We start from the raw sequence: 9798 nt of genomic DNA, 5'->3' as shown, positions 1-9798 counted from the left end.
GCGAGGGTGCCTGGCTTGCTTTTCAATGTTGGGGGCGTCTCCTGGCACAGTGCTGCCCCTGGGAGAGGGGCTGAGAGAGGGCCTTCAGGGTCCCAAGCTGGACACACGGCCCCTGGCCGTGACCAGAGCCTCGACCTTTCCGGGGCTGCTCGCCGTGTTCCCGCCAAGGCCCGGGGGCGGCGCGAGGCGGCTATAAGGGGCGCCCCCGCGCGTCACCGCCCGCCACCATGCGCGCCCTGCTGTTGCTGATGCTGCTGCTGCTGCGCCCGGCGCTGGGCTCCGCGCTGCGCCCCCCACGGCCCCCCGAGGCGAGCGCCAAGCTCTGCGGCCCCCACCTGGTGCGTGCGCTGGTGCGCGTGTGCGGCGGCCCGCGCTGGGCCCCCGAGGCCACGAAGCCCGTGGACGCCCGCGACCGTGAGTGGGGACAGGCGGGGCGGTGGACGCGCGGATAGCCGAGAGGGGAGGCGGTCATCTGCTGATAACCGGAGTCCTCACAGACCTTCACATTTGAACTTTTTCCTCTTTTTGAATCTTTGGGACGGGGTCTCACAGTTCAGCCGCGGATAACCTTGAACTTCCATACCTTAGGCATGAGTGCCTAGATGACTGAGCCACCACCTGGTTTATTGGTTATTAAAGACAGACTGTTCCTCTGCAGCCTAAAATGGCTTTAAGTCACAGGAATCCTCCTGCCTCACCAGGGCTGGGATCATTGGAATACAGCCTTCTGGGGGATTCTGGGCAGGGCCTCTGCCTCCAGCCCCATGGAATTGCAGAGGACAGAGGTCCCTGTGCACAACCGCAGCTGGCGCCTGTGGGGCTCCCTCCTAACGCTGGGGTGCTGCCCAGGGGGACGGCATGCAATTCTGGGGACCCCAGCCTCCCACCGCCAGAAACTGGGGTGCACAGGAGACAGTCGAAAGCCAGGCAAAGTTGGGCGGTGAGTGCTCTGAAGCGCTCAGCAGGCTTCTTCTGGGGAGGTTCCTTCTTCTCGGGCATGTAATGTGTGTTGGGTGTGGGGAGGCCTCAGGCTGACTTCTGCTCGCCCACAGGGGAGATGCTGCAGTGGCTGGAGCAGCGGCAGCTCCTGCATGCACTTGTGGCCGACGTGGACCCCGAGCTGGACCTTCCCGACCCGGCTCCTCAGCGCCAGCGCCGCAGCGCTGCCACCAAGGCTATGCACCACTGCTGTCGCACTGGCTGCACCCAGCAGGACCTGCTGGGCCTGTGTCCCCACTGAGGGACAGGGGCTCAGGCAGCGTATCCTCCCCCCGCCCCTGAGGTCACCTCCAAGGATGCCAGTTATTTGTGGACCCCAAAAACAGAGCCTGTGCCTTCTCCTCCCTGTGTCCCCAAACATCTAAATAAATCAACTTCACGCATTGTTGTCTGGGAAAAGCAACATGGGGGGAGGGGATGACTCTGCCTCAGTCACACATGGACCTGAAGCACCACCAGGATCCACTGGGGAAACTGAGGCTGCTTGGAAGTCAGGCAGGTCTGAGCCCCTTCCAAGGGAATCTTTAACCCTAAGCTCTGGAATGGTCTGTGCCCCGCCTCAGGCGGCCGTGAGTGTGTCACAGGGTCCCCACAGGGTGTGGGCTGGGAGCCTCCATCCAGGCAACAGGGAGCCCCAGAGAGCTCATGGTTGGAAGCAGTGCCCTCCACCCAGCAGCCAAGCTCTCCAGTGAGGCCCCTTTCCCCCCGCTGCCCCGTGACCTGCCCCGTCCCCACACCTGGTACCCCCACACACCGCTGCTTGCCTTCCCAGGCTGCGCCCCGACACAGCCTTTCCCCTGCTCCCCCTGAGGCTTTCACCCCCACTGTTGCCCAGGGTGTCAGGAGCCCTTTCCAAGGCTGCAAGATGCACAGCGGGAGCCCCGCAGACAGAACCGGGCTGGGCTGGGCCTGGGACTTGGGAGGGGTCCAGCAGCAAACAGCAGGTGTGGTGCTCAGTGTCATCTCTGGGCTGGGGGTGAAGGCAAGGGACAGGAGTTCAAGGTCATCCTGGCTATCGGGGGAACTCAAGGCCAGCCTGGGCTACATGAGACCCTTATCTAAAGGAGGGAAACACAAGGCAGGAAGTGTGGGGTCACCCAGTGCTGAGGCGGGAGAACAGATGTCCCCAGGCTGAGGTGCCGGGAGCTATGAGGGGTGGGAGAAGCCGGAGTGAGGCCAGCTTCACCGCACTCCGCCCACCTTGACCTTTGGAAAAGAACCTTAACCGTGAATGGGGGAAGAGGGCAAGGGGGCTGGAGCCACAGACAGCTGCGCTGTAGGCGTGAAGACGTCACAAGGACGCTTGATTTTGTGAATAAAATCTTAAAGGTCGGGGGGGGGGGTTAAAACATGAATGATGCTGAAAAAAAATATAAAGCAGCTGGCGAGAGAGCCCAGGGAGTAGACGTGCTTGCCGCCAAACCTGAGGATCTGAGTTCAAGCCCCAAGCGCCACGCGGAGGAGGGCAGGACCGGCTCCCCTCCCTTCTACCCACAGCCCACAATAAGCTGAATCGGTAAAAGGAAAAGGGCGGAGCCCGGGGTTGGATTGCGCCCTCGCCTCCCTCTGTAAGCTGGTAAACTGCAGCCTTCCACAGACCTCTTTCCCGCCACCCTCCCCGTGGCCACGGGAGCCCTCCTCCCCGTGGGAGCTGCCCGCTGGAGTTCTGAGTTCTTGTGGACACTGGTGAGGCCGAGTCAAGACTCTTGAGGTTCCCCAGTTTGAGATCCACCTCTCTCCCCTGCCCCACTTCCCTGGGCTCCTAAGGGAGGTCGAGGCCAGGTCTGCGGCTGGAGGCTGACACACCCATCGGCTCGGCCCGCAGCACCTCTTAGCGGCCGCTCAGAGGAGTGCCTGCCCCGGCCGGCAGCGAGGGGGCCAAGCGTCCTCGGGGGCTCGGCGGGCGTCCTCGGGGGCTCAGCGGGCGGCCGGCTCGTCCCCCGGCCTGGCCGCGCCCGGCTCTCCCGGCGGCCAGTAGGCCTGTGCCCGCCTGCCGCAGGCCAGCTGAGGGCGGCTCAGCGCGTCCCACATGAGCAGCACCTCGAAGGGCAGGAAGCGGTGCACGAGCAGCAGGCCGCGGTAGAAGCAGGGGTCGAAGGAGTGTCCTCGGCGGCCGGGGGCCGCCACCCCCGCCGTGCGCACCCCGTTGTGCGCGGCCGGCGTCAGCCCCTGCTGCCGCAGGCACATGCCCAGGAACACGTCGTCGATGGGGAAGAGCGGGAGCGCGCGCGCGGCGCGGCGCAGGGCGGCCAGCGTGGCGCGCGACAGCAGGACGCCGCCGCCGCCACAGTAGGGCGGGTAGCGCTCCTCGGGCGCCAGCAGCGCGGGCACGAAGTACTTGCTCCAGGGCGCCCGGACGGGGCCCACGTCGCGGATCAGGTGGCCCACGAAGAGGTGGTGGTCGGGGTCGCGGCCCTGCAGGTAGCTGACCATGTTGTCGGTGTGCGCGAACACGTCGTCGTCGCCGTCGAGCACGAAGCTGGCGGCGGCGCAGTGGGCTCGCTGCCACTCCAGGAACAGGACCTGCGGGGCACGGGCACGCGCGGGCTGGCTCCCGGGCTGGTCCCCCAGGTTCCCGTCCCCGCTCCGCCGCCCCCCGCCGCCCCCCGCGCCCACCTGCTTGAGCGTCAGGTTGAAGAAGGAGTCGTGGAAGTCCCACTGCAGGATGTCGCCGTGCTCGCGCGCCTCCAGCTCCAGCAGCCGGCCGAGCTTGCGCGCCTGCTGCGGGTCGCGGTCGGAGCCCACGAGGAAGAGGCGGCGCAGCGGCGCCTCCCGCGGCCCCCGCTCGCGCGCCCACGTGGCGCGCAGCACCTGGCGGCGCCCGTAGTTCTGCGGCGAGGACTTGATGGCGAGCAGCAGGAAGACGGGCGGCGCGCACTTGGCGGCGGGCGGCTCGCGCAGCACGGGGAAGTCGCGGCAGTGGCGGTAGAGCAGGAAGTCGCGCACGTGCGCAGGCAGCCCAGCGAAGTCGGGGTGCGCGGTCGCTGTCAGGTTGGCGGGGCACGGGGCGGCGCGCGGAGCGGGCGCCGCGGGGGCGCCCGGGGGCTCCGGGGGCTCCGCGGGCTCCTCGGGGGCGGGGCAGGCGGGCGGCGACGGCAGCGCGAGCAGCAGCAGCAGCGCCAGCGCGCCCGACGCCAGCGCCAGGCCCAGGTCGGACGGCGGCCGCAGGCGGGGCCGCATGGCGGGGTGGGCCTAGGCAAGGTCGCGGGAGCTGTGGACGCCGTCGCCTCCTCCCGGCCCCCTGAGCCGCAGGGACTCTCGCTGGACCCGAACCCAGACGCGGGTCCCACTGGCCTCGACTCAACCCAAGTCTTCCTCAGCAAATGACTGGACCTCAGAGAGATCCCACTGCCTCGGCCTCCCGAGTCCTGGGACTGAGTTATCTCGGCCCGCTAGGAAACTTCTATTCCGCCCTCAAAACCCATTTCTGAGGATCCAATTTCCAGGCTTTCCTCATTGATCCCCTGTCCCCTGGCACTTTTGGTCCCTTTGCGGCCCCGCCCAGCATGACGGAGGGCACAAGTCAGAGGCAGAAAAAAATTCGATATTTGTGGTAAACCCTTACAGATCTGCCAGAACCCCAGGTCTAATGACCTCGCTTTCAGGAAGCTCAGGCCGGCCTCCAACTAGTTTGTGTGAGCTGTCCATCCTCCTATCCCCGCACCTGGGATGCTGGGATGGCAGTTAGCTGTCACCAGGCCTGGACTCCTTCCTGACCTCAGAGTTCAGCCCTCACTGTCCTTGCAACCTGCTCCCTAGGCCTTTCCACCTCTGCGCATGCGCTCTGCTGTCTGTAATGTCGGCTAGTCCTGGAGATTATTGTTGCGGTGCCAGATCAGACTTGTAGCAGGACTCAGAAGTACACTTGCACCCCTGGAGCCCAGTGTCGGGCCCCCTGGCCACGTGCCTTGGTGCCACAGGGTATAGATGGGAACCTACCACCCCACTCCGCAGCACTTACCTTAGTCTGTCCGCACTGAGCAGGCTGTCCTTGGTCTCCCCAATAGCACCTGGGACCTGTGGGCAGTTGACAAGTGTCCTTGAGACTGTAGGCCTCATTTGGCTAGTGCCTGGGCCAAAACGGCTTCTTGGTTCTGTATCATGGGTTCTGTTATGTAGTCGACTAGGACACAATGGCTTGACCTCTCTGGATCTCCAATTAAGCAAGAGAAATCCCCCCCCAAAAGTGCCATGGAGCTCTCTGGCAGGACCTTAGCCCAGACTGTTCCTGATTTCTAAAAACCTTCCCACAGGAAACACTGTGTCAGCTGCACTCTCTGCCCTGGCTATGGAGAGACTGGATGCACAGCCAGCAGCCCCCTCGACGTGGGTTGGAAAGGCATTCATTCATTCATTCATTCATTGATGACTACACATCGGCTCTCAGGTTTTCCTAAAGTTTGAACAGCTTCAGTCAGATGTGGGAAAGAGACTCATGCTGCCTGGGGCTAGACCTATACTGACATGTAGGCTAGCCTAAGCTAGACCTCTCCCTGGGGAACAAGAGTGACTTCCACACACACACAATTTGGGCGTGTGGAGTGGAGCGTTGCCTGTGATTGTAATCCCCCAACATGGCTGCTCTGGGAAGGGGCCACACCCACACTCCCAGGTCTGTGTGATCCAGCTGGAATACAGACACACCCTTAGTATATACATTTAATCCAAATAATGACCTCTAATTGAGGGGCAGGCAAAATGATGAATCAGAGATTTGATAGAACGAGTCAGCGACACGATATGCCCAGCTCTCATGAGGACAGACAGGAAAGAGAAGCTACTTAAGAGCAGCACAACGTGAGTTCATAGACGCAATACAGTTCAGTGTTGTTCCAGCAGTTCAGTCCGTGGAAGTCAGAGGCAGTTCTTCCAAGTAGAGGAATTCAGTGAGAAGCCGAGAGAAGCCAGATTGAATCAGTCAGCTTGGAAAGGAGTTTTGAACCACAAGAGCCGAGTTGAACCAGCCAGCCAGAGTTCAGAAAAAAACTAGGAAGGGTGAGCTCATCCAGCAGTAAGTCTGTTGCAGAATATATAAATTGCTAATAATGTTTATCATTAAATGCCTATAATTATTATAGCGGTTATTATTAACCCGATACCATATCAATAAAAGACAGACACCTGCTGTATTTAAATAATCCTTATTTCACCTGGGGCTGGGCAGACTTTACCCCTATGTTACCTTGCCACCTGTCAACGCCACATCCACACCATTTGCTTTAATCATTCCTGTCTGGGTTGCTTCCCATCTGATATCCCCATCCACCCACTGGTTCCTACTTCCTACCCCACGGCAACTCTGCTTTCTCCTTTTTCCTCCACCTGTCTGTGAACTTTCTACGCCTTCTCTCCAAGCCAGCACTTTGGCCACGTGTCTGTGTATTTTATGGATTTGTTATCGGGTTAAAGAATAACACCGTCACAATAACTAGGCTATTAATAACAAACATTATTAATATATTGTTTTCTACAACAGAAGTCTTGGAGGCTGAAAATATTCTAGGCCTTAATTAGCAGACAGACTGGAAGCTGAAGCCCTTAGGTCCGGGCTTGCAGAAGATTGAAGGGAGGCTCGGAGCTTCCAGGCCCAGGCACAGGGATAGTTAGAAATGCTCTGGCTTCAGCCCCAGCCATGTATTCGTAAAGCTTGGGTATGATTCTTGTTCATCCCCTCATCTGAGGGAGTAAAAACTACATTTACAAACGGGGGCTGCTGGCCTGGGCACCCTGACTGCCACCAAGGCGCTTCAGTCGGAAAATGAGTCAAGGAACCCAAGGCCACACCGTCCTACAGGATTGGGAGGGGTGGGGTTCTGCCCTGCCCCTCACTGTCAAACCAGTCAGTCCTGCCCGGGGCTGTTTGTACCAGGAAGCAACACAAGCAGCTTCCTCTCCACTCAGGAAGTTGCTTGGTGTGACTGTGGGGCCCCAGCTCTGCAGGATCCCCCATCCCATTCAGTGACACCCAGGAGTCTGGAGCCTAGATCAGTGTCAACGTCCTGTTCTCACTCAGCAGACACCGGCGACAAGACTGGCATCGCCTGTCCAGCGCGGCTGCTGCCCGCTGCCCGGGGAAATGGAAACAGGACCTAGCAGACATCCTGTCACCAGTGTCAGCAGGAGAGGCGGGGCCTAAGGGGGCACAGTGCCAGCCTAGGATAACCCAGTGAGGGGCTGGGGCGTGGCCAGGGGGAGAGTGACAGGCTAGAAGCCCCCAGTGTGGGGCTGGGGCGTGGCCAGGGGGAGAGTGACAGGCTAGAAGCCCCCAGTGAGGGGGGCGTGGCTCGGGGTAGAGGGCCCGCCCACTTAGCACCTCTAGGCCCTGAGCTCACCACCCGCCCAACTCCCACTGCGGTGGTAGCTCACCCCGGTAGTCACTAGTCACGGGGAGACAGAGGTAGGCAGATCTCTGAGTTTGAGGCCAGCCTGATCTGAGCAAGTTCTAGGAGGGTCAGAAATACACAGAGACACCCTGTCCCGAAAAACAAAGCCAAACAAACAAAAACCAAAACCATAAGAAGCCGCAGGGTATATGCACCAGAGACCCAAAAACAAATCCCTGAATGTTTGAATATTGACTGGGTCCCAAAGTCCCAGCGACTCGCAGCCACTGTGCCGCCTTGTCTTAGAACTAAGAGCAAAAATAGATAGATAGATAGATAGATAGATAGATAGATAGATAGATAGATAAATAGATAAATAAATAAGCAAACAGCATGGGAACAGCTCACAGAACTCTTCCTCGGGGCTGAGCTCGCACTGCGCGGCGGAGACAGGGTCACAGCCTGGTGGATGCTGCTATTGTCCTGATGAATTCAGAATTCCCAGACACCATCTATGCAGACAGTAGGATTAACCGAGTATTAACAGGTCACTAATTCAAAACCCAATGAATGTTAAGGAGTAAAGAAAATGATTAATGAAATGCCAGATATTAGTTATTTGCTGCATATAATGAGCCATTGGCTACGAAGAGGCACTGGGTAATAAAAGTATCAAATTTGAAATGATGGCACCAGTTGACATGCGTGAGTGGGCAGCCAATGACCTGATTGTCAGGAACTTTGTGTCAGTGACCCATATATGTCTGTAGAGATCCGGTGCTTCCTAACGATGAGCTTAATCCTAATGTTAATTAGTCCACCCCTAATATTAATGAGTTTAACCTTAAGATTAAATAGTTCAAATTTAATATTAATGAGCTTCATCTTAATATTAATATATTGTATTTATATTGATGAACCGCCGACTACTCATTGCTACTGAGGCTCAAACACTGCTTCTTAATGATGTGCTGTGCTATTCACGCGCCCCCGGCCCTCCTGGCCTCAGTGGCAATGGCCTTGTGTCCTTGGCCCTGACTTGGCCACAGCTTTCATTAGACCACTGGGACGTTCTGGGACATTCCCACTGAGTGAGGGGCTCAAAGGATGCTGGAAACTTCTGGGAGGGTCTCTTCTGCGTGCTCCAGCTGAGCATGGGCAGGGGTCAGCCGGCGCCAGGCTAGCAGGTGTGAACTGGTCACCTGACTCCAGGGCAGGTCACTCCGGCTTCTACCAGCTTGTCTTCCATTAACGTTGGGCAAGTATCTTTTTATGAGAAACCGGGATTTTTACGAACAAAGAGAATTTCTATAAAGATAAAGCTTTGGAGGGCTCGGCCCTCACGGGGACCAGGTTGCACCCTGGCTTCCTGGTCTGAGGCCTTTGATCCTCCTCCGGCTCCAGCCCACACCCGGCCGGACCTCCTCCCGCCCCAGGAAGGGGGAAGGAAGAAGCCAGCGACCATCAGCCCAGCCTAGCCCACCTTCCAGATGGGGAAACTGAGGCTAGAAAGGTGCGGGCCTTTCCTTGCCCTTTCCAATCAGCAGAGCAGACTCACAGGCGCCAGCCTGGGGTCAGCCTAGGTCCCCACCCTCAGAATGGGTCCCATCCCCTCTTCCCTCTTCCGGTGACTTTTACGTCAGGATTACAATGATACCTTTAATTTTCGCAATCAAAGAGAAATGTCACAGACAAAAGATCCGAGTAATCAAATTTAAAGTAAACACAGCGGACGCACCCGCTCAGAGGCCACCCCACCCCTGCTGGACTCTTAGAGCCTCCCGAGTGGGCCCGAGCCAGGGGACCTGGCCACTGCGTCTGCCTCGAACGCCCGTCCTCGCGGGAGGGTGGGCAGCCAAGGCCCGCGGGCTCCGGCGGGGCTGGGTCGGGCAGGCCCTGACAGCCTCAGCCAGGGCGCGAACGCCCGCCCCGCCCGGGAGGGGATCCGGCCCGCGCTGCGCAACGCGCGAGCCAGATGGGGACCAGCTGGTGTCCCCTCCACCTCGGCCACACCTTCCCCTCCTGACTCCACGGGAGGCGCCAGGCCAGGCTGACCAAGTGTCGCGGGGTCCCGGGACGGCGTTCGAAGCCAGCCTCGCCTCACCAGCGGAAGGGGGGACGGACCCGCGAGGGCGTCAGAACCGCGGTTAGCGGCCCTCTCGCCCGCCGCGGCCCCCTGCTCCCGAGCCGCCCGGGCCAGCGGGACGGCGGGAGGAGGAAAGCTTCCCGCCGCTGCAAGCGCGGGCTCCAGACACGGGACTCCGAGGGGAGCCGCTGCTCGCCGAGCCCGGCTGCCGGCGCCTCCGTGCCCACACCCGGACCGCGCCCGCGCCCGCGACCCCGTACTCACCTGGGCGCCGGCGGACAGCCGCGCGGGCTGCAGGCTTTTACCTGCACGGCCGCCCCGCCCTGGCGCTTGGCTCCTCGCCTCCTTCCGCCTCTTCCCTCCCACCCGCACCTCCCTGGGCTCCGGCCT

General features: G+C 60.1%; 2 protein-coding genes across 2 annotated transcripts; one reads left to right on the top strand and one right to left on the bottom strand.

Moving 5' to 3' along the window:
* The first annotated feature begins 210 nt into the window (after nucleotides 1-210).
* Nucleotides 211-1240, top strand: Insl3 (insulin like 3). The gene is made up of 2 exons (XM_021638142.2): nucleotides 211-414; nucleotides 1053-1240. The coding sequence occupies exons 1-2, from the start codon at nucleotides 228-230 to the stop codon at nucleotides 1238-1240; spliced, it is 375 nt and encodes a 124-aa protein (XP_021493817.1). The 5' UTR covers nucleotides 211-227.
* On the bottom strand, nucleotides 608-7830 carry B3gnt3 (UDP-GlcNAc:betaGal beta-1,3-N-acetylglucosaminyltransferase 3). Its single transcript, XM_021638148.2, has 4 exons — nucleotides 7731-7830; nucleotides 4961-5016; nucleotides 3616-4191; nucleotides 608-3522 (listed from the first exon to the last, which is right to left on the bottom strand). The coding sequence occupies exons 3-4, from the start codon at nucleotides 4177-4179 to the stop codon at nucleotides 2917-2919; spliced, it is 1170 nt and encodes a 389-aa protein (XP_021493823.1). The 5' UTR covers nucleotides 4180-4191; nucleotides 4961-5016; nucleotides 7731-7830; the 3' UTR covers nucleotides 608-2916.
* Between the last annotated feature and the right edge of the window lie 1968 nt (nucleotides 7831-9798).

Source organism: Meriones unguiculatus, chromosome 4 (assembly GCF_030254825.1).
Source record: "Meriones unguiculatus strain TT.TT164.6M chromosome 4, Bangor_MerUng_6.1, whole genome shotgun sequence".
NCBI lineage: Eukaryota > Metazoa > Chordata > Mammalia > Rodentia > Muridae > Meriones > Meriones unguiculatus.
This window is presented reverse-complemented; position numbering and strand designations above follow the sequence as displayed.

Excerpts from the sequence above, each read along its gene's own strand:
- Insl3 (XM_021638142.2), top strand. The coding sequence starts at position 228 with ATGCGCGCCCTGCTGTTGCTGATGCTGCTGCTGCTGCGCCCGGCGCTG. Across the intron at positions 415-1,052 it reads GCCCGTGGACGCCCGCGACC|GGGAGATGCTGCAGTGGCTG; the intron begins GTGAGTGGGGAC and ends GCTCGCCCACAG.
- B3gnt3 (XM_021638148.2), bottom strand. The coding sequence starts at position 4,179 with ATGCGGCCCCGCCTGCGGCCGCCGTCCGACCTGGGCCTGGCGCTGGCG. Across the intron at positions 3,523-3,615 it reads TCAACCTGACGCTCAAGCAG|GTCCTGTTCCTGGAGTGGCA; the intron begins GTGGGCGCGGGG and ends CGTGCCCCGCAG.